The sequence below is a fragment of the Rhinatrema bivittatum genome, unplaced genomic scaffold (assembly GCF_901001135.1).
Source record: "Rhinatrema bivittatum unplaced genomic scaffold, aRhiBiv1.1, whole genome shotgun sequence".
In the NCBI taxonomy this organism is placed as follows: domain Eukaryota; kingdom Metazoa; phylum Chordata; class Amphibia; order Gymnophiona; family Rhinatrematidae; genus Rhinatrema; species Rhinatrema bivittatum.
In genome coordinates, this window is record NW_021821054.1 from 1 (window position 1) to 16727 (window position 16727).

Sequence of the window (16727 nt, forward strand, 5' to 3'; positions counted from 1 at the left end):
AAAGCAGAGTTGCTTAATATTTCTGCTCAGTGTTCACCAAGGAAAGACTTGCAGTAGGACCACAGGCAGCTGCCACAAATAGACTGGAGGAGGTAAACCTCAGTCAGTTCTCAGAACAGTGCGTTAGTGAGCAGTAACTAAACTTAAAGTAGATAAGGCGATGGGGTCGGAGGGGATACATGCGAGGGTGCTAAGGGAGCTCAGAGATGTCCTGGCAGCTCCGCTGGGGACCTTTTCAGTGCTTCCTTAGAGTCAGGAGTAGTCCTGGAGAGAGGTGGATGTGGTTCCTGCTCATAAACGTGGAAGTAAGGAGGAGGCTGGGTGCAGGCCACTTAGTCTGACCTCTGTGGTGAGCAAAAATGGAATCCCTGATAAAACAGAAGACGGTGCAGATTCTGCATTGCAAGATCCGAGGCAGCAGGGTCTTACCAGAGGTAACACAAGCACAGCTCAAATAGTCTACTGGTATATATAATTCAACAACTTCAATATAGCCACATTTAATACATAAATATGTATAGTACAGTGTATTATTATGTAGGACCCACACTTCACGAGTTTGTATTCATCAAACTCAAAATTAGTAATAGGTCTCTTTGCTTTATTTTCATCAGTTTTTGTATTTGATAAATTTTCTAAATTTTTCTAAAAAATCATTTCTCCATAAGCTGACAAACTCCAGAGTAGATGCTCATTTCAAAACGGTAAATACTCGTCTCTGTACAGCTATCAATAGTCCAGCCCCGACATGATCAAGTTTCGAACCACAAGTTCTGCCTCAGGGGGATCCTTTTCCTTACATCTTCACTACGGAGAAACGTTCCATCAGCTCAATATCGGCTAATCTTCTTATTTTTCTTGCGTGACCTGACTTCAGGGCTGAAATAAGAAGATAGCCGATATTGATCTGATGGAACGTTTCTCCGTAGTGAAGATTTAAAGAAAGGATTCCCCCTGAGGCTGAACTTTGTGGTTCGAAACATGATCATGTCGGGGCTGGACTATTGATAGCTCTGCTTGTGTGACTATTAATTGTCTCTGGAACACATTGATTGCAGTTGGGCAGATTTTGTGACTGATATAGTTTACCAGGGATAAATCATGTCAGATAAATCTGATCGGTTTCTTTGACTTATTGAGCAGGGAGAGAGTTAGATACATTGTACTTGGATTTCAGTAAGGCCTTTGACAGGGCTCCGGATAAGCAACTTATAAACAAAGTGAGCGCCCTTGGTATGAGCCCAAAATTGTCTGACTGGGTTAGGAACTGGTTGAGAGGGAGGCATTGTTATGCCTGTCAGCCGAGGAGGCTGACTCAACTTACCCTCTCCGCCCACGATCTGACACGCTGCTGATTCACGGGGGTTGCCGCGAGGTCAAGGGGCGTGCGACCACGTTGGAGACGCAGCAGAAACGAAGACTCCGCTCCCAACGTCCTCTAGACGCATGCAGCAAAGCCAGCCCTGGTTTAAAGAGGAACTATCAGGAAGGGCGGCCCTTACCAGTGACTCCGCCCCTTCCTGGGAGTATATTAGTTGGCTTCACTGCTGACTGAATTGAGTTAGCAAGGACTCGCTTGGTCTTAGCTTCTCTGCCGCTCCCTGTTTACTGGAGGTTCTCTCCACCCTCCGGGGTTTTTTCCTTGTACCCGCTCCTCGGGGGCCCTATGCTTACTTTACCTACTTTGTTTATTTCAGGTACCTACTCTCTGTCCAGGCTCCTCCTCGAGGTCCTGAGTGCATATCTTGGTATCTGCTTCATCTACCATCCGCTGGGACACCATCCTCACAGCTATAAGAAGAGTGAGTAATTACCACCATCTTGCAGTACTTCCTTCAGCCTACTGGCTATCTATGCATTGGAACTGCCTTTCCTCCATTGTGGAACAGGATCCTCAGCACTGCTGTAGATTCTACTCACTGCTGCCCTCTGCTGGACTGCAGCTTCAAGTATTACTCACTACTGCCACCTCTGGAACATCAAGAACTGTTAATAAATCCTTTTCGTGTGTGTGTCTCCAACACTGAGCCTGACCTGTGGCCCCTCTCGGGTCTCTCCCCCCAAGGGCGTGGTCATCTGCCACTGGTCCAAGGATCCTCCCACAACCTTTTCAGATCACAACAGATTGCTAACTCCTCCATGGATCCGGCTCAGCTCAATGCATTGCAGGCCATTCCAGGTCTGACCCAGAAAAGCCAAGAATTGCAAAGGTTCTTGGAGATGCTATCTGAATACTCGACTGGATGTCAAGCCAAAGAGTTGAAGATACTCCAGTCTCTACCGGGCCTTATATCCAAGGTACAGAGTCTTCAGAATTCTTTAGAGATAGTGCTGACGGACGTTCAGCATTTAGCTACTCGTCAAGATCTCCGGAGGCAATGTGAAGCTTCGCCATCTTTAACCAATTCCTCTGATACCTTCGGATTTAATCAGGCTGTGATTCCCCTGTCCAAACCTCCTCACTATTCTGGAGATCCGAAAGGCTGCGAGGGTTCTTAAAACAATGACAGGAAACAGAGAGTAGGATTAAATGGTCAATTTTCTCAGTGGAAAAGGGTAAACAGTGGAGTGCCTCAGGGATCTGTACTTGGACCGGTGCTTTTCAATATATTTATAAATGATCTGGAAGGGAATACGACGAGCGAGGTTATCAAATTTGCGGATCATACAAAATTATTCAGAATAGTTAAATCTCAAGTGGATTATGATACATTACAGGAGGACCTTGCAAGACTGGAAGATTGGGCATCCAAATGGCAGATGAAATTTAATGTGGACAAGTGCAAGGTGTTGCCTATAGGGAAAAATAACCCTTGCTGTAGTTACACGATATTACGTTCCATATTAGGAGCTACCACCCAGGAAAGAGATCTAGGCATCATAGTGGATAATACTTTAAAATCTTCGGCTCAGTGTGCTGCAGCAGTCAAAAAAGCAAACAGAATGTTAGGAATTATTAGGAAGGGAATGGTGAATAAAACAGAAAATGTCATAATGCTTCTATATCGCTCCATGGTGAGACCGCACCTTGAATACTGTGTTCAATTCTGGTCACCACATCTCAAAAAAGATATAGTTGCGATGGAGAAGGTACAGAGAAGGGCGACCAAAATGATAAAGGGGATGGAATAGCTTCCCTATGAGGAAAGGCTGAAGAGGTTAGGGCTGTTCAGCTTGGAGAAGAGACGGCTGAGGGGGGATATGATAGAGGTCTTTAAGATCATGAGAGGTCTTGAACGAGTAGATGTGACTCAGTTATTTTCACTTTCGAATAATAGAAGGACTAGGGGGCATTCCATGAAGTTAGCAAGTAGCACATTTAAGACTAATCGGAGAAAATTCTTTTTCACTCAACGCACAATAAAGCTCTGGAATTCATTGCCAGAGGATGTGGTTAGTGCAGTTAGTGTAGCTGGGTTCAAAAAAGGATTGGATAAGTTCTTGGAGGAGAAGTCCATTAACGGTTATTAATCAAGTTTACTTAGGGAATAGTCACTGCTATTAATTGCATCAGTAGCATGGGATCTTCTTCATGTTTGGGTAATTGCCAGGTTCTTTGGCCTGGTTTTGGCCTCTGTTGGAAACAGGCTGCTGGGCTTGATGGACCCTTGGTCTGACCCAGCATGGCATGTTCTTATGTTCTTATGCATTTTACTCTTCAGCCCACTTTGTTTCTGAATGACGTAGTAAAAACTACGTTCATCCTTTCTCTTTTGGATGGAAGGGCTTTGGCATATGCTTCTCTACTGTGGGAACATTTGAACCCTTTATTATCGAATCTAACCCTGTTCATTGCTGCTTTTAAAGAGATTTTTGAAGAAGCCAGAAGGATACCTATGATAGGATCCGATCTGATCCACCTTCGGCAAGGGTCTCGTTCCCTGGGCGAATACGCTGTGTGTGAGTGTGTGTGTGTGTGTGTGTGTGCATGTGTGAGGGAAGCTTGCATTGCTGCTGATGTCCATATTGTTCTTAGTGCGTGTGTGTGTGTGTGTTGTTGGGGTGATTGCTAAATCAATTTAGTAAATTCATTGTGAATATTTTACAGATCTGTCTCACATTTCTTAACACTACTACAGTTTCTTAAAACTGATAAACATAATGCAGAAATTAATCTCATTTTCTAAGTGATCCATCTGAAGAACAGAAATTGTATTATTGCTTGAGTCTGCTGCACACTGGGGAGGGAGAAAAGGGTTCAGTATTAAGCCTTTTACCACCACTACTTTCTGATTAAATAAGAGGGAAAACCATGCTAATGAGAAATATTCACCTCCTCCCCCAACCCACTGTTCTCACTGCAGTGGATAGCTGTACAGCCCCCCCCCTCCCCGACCACTGTTCTCACTGCAGTGGATAGCTATACAGCCCCCCCTCCCCTGACTCACTGTTCTCATTGCAGTGGATATCTATACAGCCCCCCTCCCCTGACTCACTGTTTCACTGCAGTGGATAGCTGTACAGCCCCCCCTCCCCTGACTCATTCTCACTGCAGTGGATAGCTGGACAGCCCCCCCCCCCCCGACTCACTGTTCTCACTGCAGTGGATAACTGTACAGCCCCCTTCCCCTGACTCACTGTTCTCACTGCAGTGGATAGCTGTACACCCCCTCCCCTGACTCACTGATTTCTGCAGTGGATAGCTGAAGCCCCCCCCCCCGACTCACTGTTCTCACTGCAGTGGATAGCTGTACAGCCCTCCCTCCCTGACTCAGTTCTCACTGCAGTGGATAGCTGTACAGCCCCCCTCCCCTGACTCACTGTTCTCACTGCAGTGGATAGCTGTACAGCCCCCCCTCCCCTGACTCACTGTTCTCACTGCAGTGGATAGCTGTACCCCCCTCCCCTGACTCACTGTTCTCACTGCAGTGGATAGCTGTACAGCCCCCCCGACTCGTTCTCACTGCAGTGCATAGCTGTACAGCCCCCCTCCCCTGACTCACTGTTCTCACTGCAGTGGATAGCTGTACAGCCCCCCCCCCTGCCTCACTGTTCTCACTGCAGTGGATAGCTGTACAGCCCCCCTCCCCGACTCATTGTTCTCACTGCAGTGGATAGCTGTACAGTCCCCCCTCCCCTGACTCAATGTTCTCACTGCAGTGGATAGCTGTACAGCCCCCCTCCCCTGACTCACTGTTCTCACTGCAGTGGATAGCTGTACAACCCCCTCCCCTGACTCACTGTTCTCACTGCAGTGGATAGCTATACAGCCCCCCCCCCCCGACCCCCCCTCACTGTTCTCACTGCAGTGGATAGCTGTACAACCCCCTCCCCTGACTCATTGTTCTCACTGCAGTGGATAGCTGTACAGCCCCCCTCCCCCGACTCACTGTTCTCACTGCAGTGGATAGCTTATAGCCCCCCTCCCCTGACTCACTGTTCTCACTCACTGCAGATAGCTATACAGCCCCCCTCCCCTGACCACTGTTCTCACTGCAGTGGATATCTATACAGCCCCCCTCCCCTGACTCACTGTTCTCACTGCAGTGGATAGCTGTACAGTCCCCCCTCCCCTGACTCATTGTTCTCACTGCAGTGGATAGCTCTACAGCCCCCCCTCCCCTGACTCACTGTTCTCACTGCAGTGGATAGCTGTACAGTCCCCCCTCCCCTGACTCACTGTTCTCACTGCAGTGGATAGCTGTATAGCCCCCCTCCCCTGACTCACTGTTCTCACTGCAGTGGATAGCTCTACAGCCCCCCTCCCCTGACTCACTGTTCTCACTGCAGTGGATATCTATACAGCCCCCCCTCTCCTGACTCATCATTGTTCTCACTGCAGTGGATAGCTGTATGGTCCCCCCTCCCCTGACTCATTGTTCTCACTGCAGTGGATAGCTGTACGGTCCCCCCTCCCCTGACTCACTGTTCTCACTGCAGTGGATATCTATACAGCCCCCCTCCCCTGACTCACTGTTCTCACTGCAGTGGATAGCTGTACAGCCCCCCTCCCCTGACTCACTGTTCTCACTGCAGTGGATAGCTGTACAGCCCCCCCTCCCCTGACCCATTGTTCTCACTGCAGTGGATAGCTGTACAGCCCCCCCTCCCCTGACTCACTGTTCTCACTGCAGTGGATAGCTGTACAGCCCCCGCCCCTGACTAATTGTTCTCACTGCAGTGGATAGCTGTACAGCCCCCCCCGACTCACTGTTCTCACTGCAGTGGATAGCTGTCAACTCCCCTCCCCCTCCCCTGACTCACTGTACTCACTGCAGTGGATAGTGTACAGCCCCCCCCCCCCCCGACCCCTCCCCGACTCACTGTTCTCACTGCAGTGGATAGCTGTACAGCCCCCCCCCCCCCTGACTCATTGTTCTCACTGCAGTGGATAGCTGTACAGCCCCCCCTCCCCTGACTCACTGTTCTCACTGCAGTGGATAGCTGTACAGCCCCCCCCCTTTCCTGACTCACTGTTCTCACTGCAGTGGATAGCTGTACAGCCCCCCCTCCCCTGACCCATTGTTCTCACTGCAGTGGATAGCTGTACAGCCCCCCTCCCCTGACTCACTGTTCTCACTGCAGTGGATAGCTGTACAGCCCCCGCCCCTGACTCATTGTTCTCACTGCAGTGGATAGCTGTACAGCCCCCCCCCCCACTCACTGTTCTCACTGCAGTGGATAACTGTACAGCCCCCTCCCCTGACTCACTGTTCTCACTGCAGTGGATAGCTGTTCAACCTCCCCCCTCCCTGACTCACTGTTCTCACTGCAGTGGATAGCTGTACAGCCCCCCCCCCCCCCCTCCCCCCGATTCACTGTTCTCACTGCAGTGGATAGCTGTACAGCCCCCCCCCCTCCCCTGACTCATTGTTCTCACTGCAGTGGATAGCTGTACAGCCCCCCCCCCCCCCCGACCATTGTTCTCACTGCAGTGGATAGCTTTACAGCCCTCCTTCTCCACACACCCACACACCCCCCCAAGATCCCCAGAGGCTGACTGTGCACCCTCTGCTTCTCTCCCAGATGTAGGTTATGATGCCCCTCCCCATCCCCTACAAAAAGGACCAGAGACTGGCTTATAGCTCTCTTCTCTTCCCACGCAGAGGATCAGAGGCAGGCGGTTCAGTGCCCTCCTCCCCCACCCTTCTCTCCCAGAGAGTGACTTGCAGCCCCTCCCTCTACTCCCATCACCATTACCATCACTATTGCAGAGCTGCCAAGTTACCCTGTTCCAGGCGGGAGAGGTCGGGCCAGTCCTGCACTGCGATGGTTTTCAGCTTCCATCCCAGTGCAGTGTGGTATTTGTAGGCTGATTCTACCCCGATGAAATCGGGACTGCAAGTCCCACAATGCATCAGAATGGGGCTCTCAGAAACCCAGGCTGGCCAAGAAATCTCCATCCTGGATTTTGGCAGCTCGCCGGCAGGGCTGCTATAGATCTGCAGTGCAATTCCAGTAGGGGCAAGGGTGGTGCCCCCTCCAGGGAAACTAAACAGGATGGTAATTCCCGAAACACTGGAGGAGTCCAGTGCCAGATATAAATTCTGTTGCTGTTGTCAGATTAATTGGCAATATATAGACGACCTTTGCCTCTCTTCGGGGTTGCCATTAAGATTCAGTAATAATTGATTTATAAAGTTATCAAGCAGTGTAATTAACGATTCTGACAAATCTCTCTCTCTCTCTCTCTCTCTCCTGGTCGCTATGGGAACGTGGACAGCAAAGGCCTGTGACACAGTCGCTCAGCAAATCGCTGTGCAGGGAGTCCCACTGGAAGTGCCTGCTGCTTTCCCTCCTCATTACGGCTGCATGGGAGCCATCACCTGGTGCCACGTCACCAAGGTCACCAGGCTAACCTTCGACAGTGCCTACAAGGGGAAGTCCATGATGTACCACGACAGCCCCTGCTCCAACGGCTACATTTACATCCCCTGGCCTTCTTGGTGATGCTCTACGTGGTCTACCTGGTGGAGTGCTGGCACTGCTACACCAGAAACGAGCTGCAGTACAAGGTGGACCTGGAGAGCGTGCACGAGCGGGTGCAGAGGATGCAGCAGGCCACGCCGTGCATCTGGTGGAAAGCCATCAGCTACCACTACGTGAGGCGCACCCGGCAAGTCACCCGCTACAGAAACGGAGACGCCTACACCACCACCCAAGTGTACCACGAAAGGGTCAACACCCACGTGGCCGAGGCAGAGTTTGACTATGCGAACTGTGGCGTGAAAGACATCTCCAAGGAGCTGATGGACATGGAACATTACCCGGTGACCAGGCTGCGGGTGACTAAATGCTTCAGCTTTGCCAACGTGGAGTCGGAGAACTCCTACCTCACCCAGAGAGCCAGGTTCTTCACCGAGAATGAAGGGCTGGATGATTACATGGAAGCCAGGGAAGGAATGCATCTCAAGAACGTGGACTTCAAGGAATACATGGTTACCTTTTCTGACCCGGACAACCTGCCATGGTATGTTTCCCATTATGTGTTTTGGACGGCCGCCCTCCTGATCCTGTCTTGGCCTCTGAGGGTCCTGAATGAATATCGCACCTCCTTTGTCCATTACCATGTGGAGAAACTCTTTGGTTTTGACTACGTGCCGGTGACGCCAGCAGAAGAGCGTTCGTTTTGCCGGAGGATGCCGCGGGTAAACACGGTAGACAGCACTGAGCTGGAATGGCACATCCGGTCTAACCAACAGCTGGTTCCCAGCTACTCAGAAGCTGTACTGATGGATTTGGTGGGCCTTACCACTTGTACTACGTACTCAGCTTGCCGGTATACAGGACGCTACTGGCAGAATTGTGAGCGCTGCCACCGGACGATAAGTTCTTCCTCCATCTTCTCCAGAAGCGCCTTAAGCATCTGCCATGGCAGCCCCAGAATCCCCTTCAGTGGAAGCCGCTTCTCGCTGGGGCGGCTCTACGGGTCCCGTCGCAGCTGCCTGTGGCAGAGCCGGAGCGAGAGCCTGAATGAGCAGAGCTGCCCCACTGAGCAGACTCGTCTCTCCAGCCAGGTCACGGTGGAAGAGGAACCCCCTCCTTATCAGGATGCCCTCTACTTCCCTGTACTGATTGTGCATCGTGACGAGGGCTGCCTCTCCCACGACCACCACCGCATCCAGCGCAACGGATCCTGTGTGGAAACCTCACTGTGACAAAGGTATGAAAAGGGGAGCAAGTGCAGAATCCAGGCGTGAGGATTGTTTTCCTCACTTTGGCATGCCTGGTGGGGAACGCATGTGGGACACTTCTTCTAAGGCATCGACTGTTGGGACGATGCAGCAAACTGAGAATGTCTACCCTTCTTTCACTGAAAAGTCAGGGGCACTTTATGTCATTCTAGCAATACAACTTCAGCCTCGAGGGCAGATCTCTTAGCAGCTGATATCTCTACGGCAGGCGCGTTTCTGAGCACAGCGCAAAGCTGAAACCCCAACCATAACAATGCAGCATACACAGCACAGGTTAGAATGTCTTCTGGTCACACGTGCTTGCCATCTCCCTACTCAGTCTCCAAAGGCAGTACTGAAGTTCAGCTAAAAAAAAAAGCCCAGAGTAGCAGAGTACGCCCCCCGCCCCTCCCTACTCTGAATAGCAAAGGCCGCAGAGGACAGGAAGGCTTTAACAAAGGAACTGGAAATGGCGCCAACAGAGAGTGGGTTCCATCTGCTGCTCACTGGAAGCCATACACATCTGGCTAACATTTACCACATCTGGTTTCCGATTGGGTCTTCTACTGTACACACTGACCCACTCTATTGGAGGCGGAGGCGCTCTCTCACAGGCAGGGGAGAGTGATTCCTCCTCATCAAAGATGAAGGAGAACCATGGAAAATGAGGAAGGGCAGGCTGTAGAAACAATCCAAATAGAAACATACAAAAAAGTAAATTAAATCAATAATGGTGTTTGACTGTTACAATATTGTTTGATACCACAGAATGGATCCATCACCAGATCTTGTGCCCCATTCTTCTGAAAACCCTGGATGATTGATCTGTCAGGATTATCTATAATCACTGAAAGTAATGATGATGATGATGATGAGAAGGATCAGATGAGATGGAAATGGTTGGAGCATTGTCTTGATTGACTTGGAGGTCAACAAAAGATGCGGTGGAGCCATCTACTGCCAGAGGTCTCCAAGAAGCAGGGATACATCATGAGTAGCTACCTCAAGGTTTCATGAGCTTAGGGAGTGTGGGCATCCTTCTCTGGGGATCATGAAGATGGGTGGCTTGGACATCTTATGGTAGGACTGTTATTAGAAATTTCTGGGAAGCAGGGTACACAGTACAGGGATTGGGGAGTTGAGCAAATCAGTTTCACTAAATTTGTACATCCACCTGTCTTGGTTTTTTCTAACATTTTCAGAATGGATAATAGTTTCAGCTGTAGTCAGTCTCTTAGTAAGGGTGGAGTAGATTAGTTTGATTGCATAATGGTGCAGATTATGGGACTGGTTCATTACACCAGCTTCTGGAATGTGGGGTTGATAATTACGTGGTTTCCATGTCTGTTCGTTTTTTTTATATTCCCTTTACAACCTGGCAACTACAGCTGCTTAGTGTTGGACTGCTGAATCTAGCAACCTTTTCAGCCGCCAGGCTACCAGGCTTTTAACCCTTTTTTGTACCCTCACCTTAACTTCCCTCCTCTTCCTTCTGCCCCAGTCCAGTCATTGTCGTGACAGTCCTTGGTCATCAAGCACAGAGCACGCTCCTTCTCCGGAGCTCAGTGCAAGTGGTATAGAAAGATTGGTAAATGTTCCTGTCAAGCGGCAGTCTGGACTTTCTCGTTTCCTTCCAGGATCTGTGAGCGTTGCCTCCTCAGCATTCCCAATCCCTGCCCTGGTAGCTTAAGGAGCACGAGCCAGGTCTGGAATTCAATCTGGCTCTCCTGCTTGCCACACTGACCCTGGGCATAACAGGGTTACGCTTCTGAAATCTAGAAGTTACCGTAAGTGGGAGGTTATGGAGAGTCATTTTGAACCAACCAAGACCTCAGAACACCAATGGAGCATTTGCCTAGTTGCTCCAGAAAAGGGTTAATGCAAGCTAACGGATTGCTTTGGGGATTTTGTGGAGCACTTCTTGTCCTGGGTCCACTCCCTTTATACCCCAAGCAACCCAAATGATTGGACCCTGCTTTTGTGAAGTGCTCATATATCACATCATATCCTGACATCTCTTTAATATCATTCTGCTTATCATCGTTTTACAATGTACTATTATAAGAATTAAAGTAGTAATAATTATTGAGCTAACGTAGGGATAAACTGAATGATTAATCCAAGTCACATAGGTACAGGAGGTAGGGGAGGTCTCTTCCGCAGAGAGCACACCATGGGAGGATGGGGTCGGCTGCAGGAACGCTGACCTGGTAGGTGAAGGAGAAGGCAGTGGCTTTTAGGGGAACCTAGAGGATACCCCCTCAAAGAAGGACAGTCAGAGGAGCCTTTAAAAAGAAATTCAGTGAAAAAGCTTAAACGGCACAGAATATTCTGACCGAGTCGTAAAATGAATTTTGTGCAGCACGTGGAGGGCAATATTCAAAGGGACTTATCCCTGTAAATGGGCTGTCGGAATATTTCTCACCGTTGCACTGTACTGGAGGCATTCCTGGGCCAGGGTGAGCTCGGGGAGAAACCTACAACTATCGCTTTGGATTTTCAAAGCGATGCATGCAATTTGGTTGGGAAAAGTGATCGGAGATGCAGATCTCTGCAGGTATTTTTCCCTTGGTCATAGATTTTGTGCAAAGACTGCAGCTATAAAATATTTGGAGATTATGCAGCAATGCGGACAGTTTAAAATTGTCCCACCCTCCCACCAGGCAAAATGTGGAGTCCTTTCTATGTAATATGATTAATTCCCTTTCTTGGGAATGCCGAGGAAATAAAGTGGTTTGCCCAACATCGCACAGTCAGTGGCACAGGAAGATAGAGCGACTTGGCCAGGATCACATGGAGAGCCAATGACAGAGCTGGGATTAGGATGGAAGAACAGCAAGATAAAGGGGCTCGTCCCCCAAGGTCACACAGACCGGGATTAGGAATGAGGCACAGGGAACAGCTGACGATTAGGACTGAGGTGCAAGGAGATAAAGGGACTGATTTAGAATGTTCCCGTTCTGGGAAAACTCAATAAGACGCCTGGTGAAATGGGAGCGCGTATTGAGGCCCCTTTTTCCTATCATGTGCACAGCCACCTCTCTTGGGCTCCTGGAGTTACATTTAAATGAGTTGATGCAGTTAAAAAGGGCGCGCCAGGGATAAACTGTGCGTCCCTATGGCTCAAAAGCATCGGGCGCCCAGGAGACGTGGCTGTTTGCTACGGGCACTCAATACAATTGAGTTGCAGGCAGAAAAGAGCTGTTCTCCTGCCAGGGGTTATGATGATCCTCATTAGTTATGAAGACAGGCATGCGGCTGGAGAGGGGCTTGTTCAGCATCACGTGAAAAGCAAATAATTGGACTATTGTCTGCAGCTTGTCGACTATGATGATAGTCTAGCGAGATCAATTGGTTACATAAACCAGTTTATCCCCAGCACAAAACAGAGCCCGGTCATTTCCCCTCCCTGCAAGAAGGATCGCGGACCCGGCTCCATCTGCATTGTGTGCAGTCGTGCTGTGTGGTGTGCAAGCCGGAGTCTGCAGTCGGAGGATCCGCAGATCTATCAGGTCTTACAGTGGGAAACCCCTCCAACAGGGAACGCTGAAAAGAGCATCAACTGTGGAGGGTGCAGACTACAAGTTATGGTTGTATCTTGTTGCCTTGAGCCCTTGACTTGCGGAATGACATAACGCCAGCTCTAGGGCTGGTGTTAAGTTTGCCGCATTAAGAAGGGGGCGTTGGACAACCGGCAATTTTCTGCATTGGGGGTAATAGCTAATAGCCTCATCTACATGGAATTTACATGCAATGAGCGCTATTAGCTATGCATTTGTTTGGGCGCGTGTTTTGGACGCGCTAATTCCCTTATTGCATCGGGAGTTAGTCTATCACATCCAAAATATGCATCCAATCGCATGTTAACCTGTGCGTATGTTATTGCATCAGCCTTTCTATGTCTATAAATGAGATTGCCACTGGAACAGCAGGAGAGTTGCCCAGGGCTGAGGTTAATGCTGAAAAGTGATTTAACATACCCTCCTCTAGAGACTGGCCCATCACAGCTGGCCTGGCAGCTTTTCCCGGGGCAGATATTCAGTCTTCATTACAAATGCTGTGTCCTGACTTGGCTTCTGGACAGAAGACTGTTGTTTCTAATACTATGCGTTCCATTAGCTTGTTCAAACAAAAACTAGAACGCCAGCCTCCAGAGTTGCCAACTGTCCTTCTTCTTTCTGGAAATTGACTTATTTTTCTTTCTTCTTCCTGACTGAACGTTGGTAGGAGAGTGCAACACCTCCCACTTTCTCCCACTAATATCCTTTTAATGGACTTTCAAAGAGTGGCAAGTAGGCGATCCCATGAGTGAGTCTTAAATCCTGCCCTTCCAGAAAAGACAAGATGTTCCAAATTTTACTTTGGCTTTAGCTGTCAATGAAATGGAGGTCACACTGGATATTTGATGGAAAGATTCATAAATTGTCCCAAATAGGTTCCTGATGACCTTTCATTACGGCATGATATTCCCAAAGAAAGCAGTACCATCTCTGACCAAAAAGAGTCTGTTTGCTTTGTGATCCCCAAGACAATGCGTGTAAAGTGATGGGAGTATCACGACTTCGAAACGGGAGAGGCAAGAAGATTAAAAGGGCCAGTGGAGCTTTGGGAGCAATTTTCCATTTCGAGAGACTTGGTATAAACGAGTGCATTCACTATGTTAGTCTACGGCTTCTTTGTTGACTTAAGAAACATAGTACAGATTTAATACATTTTTTGCTTTGTAAGTGGGCCCTCTTGTTGGTAAAAAAAAACAACAACCATATTTTGTTCCATGTTAATCTTTTGTTTTAACCGTGGGATGCCTCTGATCCTGAAAACTGCTGGAGAGCCTTGGGCTAATGGGTCAGCACATTCAGTATGATGTCACAGAGCTTTGCAGTGTGTAGTAAAGAGACCTTGTTCATTTTCTTTCATGAATCTTGCTACCCCAGACCAGTGGGTTATGTCCCCCTAACCAGCAGATGGAGGCAGAGAACACAGTTTTCCTCGGTGACATCATCGCCAATACTTAGAGAAGGTGCAGCACAGGAACAACTCAGCATTTCTATAACAAAGCACTGAACAGAACATCAACATTCAAACTGAGAAAACAATCTTAGAAACCTTAAAACTGCTTGTTATTGGAGAGAAGCTCCTCTTACTGTGCGTTACTTATCCTAAGCCCTGTAAGAAACAGGAATGACAGCTAACGAAAACGGAGAGCTGAGTAAAAAACAACCAAAGACTTCCTGAAGGATCTGTCTTTCTGTAACACATCTCTATAATCAGGCAAACTAGATAAAGAAAGTGCCGACAGCCCACCCATCTACATAAATCAAAACCAAGACGCAGGAAATACAAGCAAATGTATAGGAAGTGCCTTTATTCCGCCATGTTAAATCACTAGCATTTCAGTACACTAAGTTTTAATCGCCCACCTGCATAAAACAACAAAGACTTCCTCCTTCTCAATGCAGACCAGCTTCCTGGGAGGGCTCGGGACTGGAGTAGCAGGATTACCAATATCTACGGAACCCCTTACTATAAAGGGAATGAGGTTGGTTATTGATTACCAATATCTACGGCACGATAGCAATTCCTTTCATCCAGGAAGAAGACTGAGCTCAAGCAGAATGAGCATGAATAATCTCGGATGGCAGATGGCCTTTGAGCATATATGCTGAAGACACTGAGGTTGATATTCAAAAGCCACGTAGATGGATAACTGGCAATATTCAAAGTCATATGTGGCTAAATTCTAGCGGCTAGAATTTAGCAACATAAGTTGGGGGTGTTCTGGGGATGGAGGCGTTTCTGGGAGGTGCAGAGTTAGCTGCATAAGTTATTTGGAGTTAGCCACTTTACTTAGACTGCTAACTCTGGTCGTGCTGCTGGCCTGTCCTAACGTTAGCCACCTAAACCTATGCGGCTAACTTTAAAATAGCCGGGTATACTCAGCGGCAACACTGGGTATGTTTATCCAGCTAACTAGCCGAGCCGCTCAGCGGCTGAATATTGGACCTCATCGTGTCCATGATCCAGCTTTGGAGGCTGCCGCCCTTTATGTGGCCCTCCAAACAAAACAAACCTCAAAATACTTAACAAACACTAGACAGACATTCGAAATTACAAAGATTTATTGTTGCCTTGTCACTCATCTCTAGAGAAAGATGGCAAAGAAATAGACTAATTGAGAAGGCACGCTGACATTGACATTACCTTCGGAAGAAAGGAAGACATAGTACTTAGAGATATGAATCTACCACAAAAACCAAAAACGGATCCCTACGGGGAAGAGCCTGAAACTCAGAAATACACTGAGCCAAACACGAAACACAAGTACCTTCAAGGGCATGCCCTTAAGTGAAGCATTTTTCAAGGCTCAAAAGGAGAGGCCACTAGTGCTTTCATGACCGATATGAGATCCTAAACAGATGCCGCAGCCTCTTCATTCCACGAAGGAAGTGGAACACATTTGCATAGGAAACAACCAATATCCCATGGATTCTACCCCTGAAACAGGAAATAGCCTGGACTTAAAAAGAGTCCAAGGCTAGCCCCTTCCTCAATCCTAACTAGAGAACAGTTAAAATACCAGGATATCCCATGTCTGAGAAAAGTAAATCTCGTTTCCGGGAGATGGGGTCTCCATTCTTTACTGTGGTTCCTGGGAAAATAAGAAATAAGATCCAGTTTTTGACTGTGCAGTTGACATTTGAGATGAATCTTGATTCTTGAGGTTCCAGTTGACATTACCATTGTACATTACCTATGAAAGTGACATTGAAATTTAAATTGATATTGTGTCTATGTTTGTTAGGTGTGTAAGGGGAAAGAAGTTGGAGGGTGGGATGGAAGTTAATATACAATCATTTGACATATGTTTCAGTACCTAATGTTATGCTGTTTGCTTACTGATGATGGATGGGAAAATGCTTTGTTCAAATTGAAACGGTCAATAAAGATATTTGAAAAAAAAATAATACCAGGGATATCCAACCGTCAAAGAGAAACTGTCCATTCCCTGCAGCAAGCCTGAAAGAAACACCAAGCCTGAACATAAGCCAGAGAAGGTGAGGTCATATAGACTTTCAATAGAGTACAGATCACCAGTGATAACAGTAACCTTTCTTCCTCAAAGGCGTGGCAGTTAAAGAGACAAACCACAAGAAAATGGAGAAGAATCTTCCATGGACTCTGCACCAAGAGTCTTCAGTCCTCTGAAAGACGAAAAGGACGGTCAATTACAATCTCATCCAATCTGTATACCATTTCCTTCTCAGCCAATTTGGCACCATTGGACCACATGAGAGCTCTGACTCTATTCCCCTTAGAAATTTTCTAATTAGTAGCCGGGGGGAATATGTATCACAATGCCCCTCTTGGACAAGGCTGAACTAGGGCTTCTATCCCTTTAGCTTCACTCTCCCTGCGACATACTTGGGCATTCTTGTGAGCTGCCATCAGATCTACTTGAGGCATGCCCCACTATAGCGCTACCCAGTGAAAGACATTTTGGCTGAGTGCGCATTTGACTGGAACCAGGAGGCTCAGGAAATCAACCTGAATATTTTCCTAACCCGCAATATGAGCTACTGTCAAGAGTTGGAGATTTTCATCAGCCCAGGGAAG

General features: G+C 48.1%; 1 protein-coding gene across 1 annotated transcript; it reads left to right on the forward strand.

Moving 5' to 3' along the window:
* Positions 1–7663: 7663 nt before the first annotated feature.
* On the forward strand, positions 7664–14433 carry LOC115082400 (transmembrane protein 151B-like; the record flags this gene model as incomplete). The annotated part of the gene is given in 4 exon segments (XM_029586618.1): positions 7664–7739; positions 7742–7873; positions 7876–9103; positions 9882–14433. Coding segments are annotated over 3 exon segments (1431 nt in total), but the record flags the coding sequence as incomplete, so codon positions are not given.
* Positions 14434–16727: the final 2294 nt, after the last annotated feature.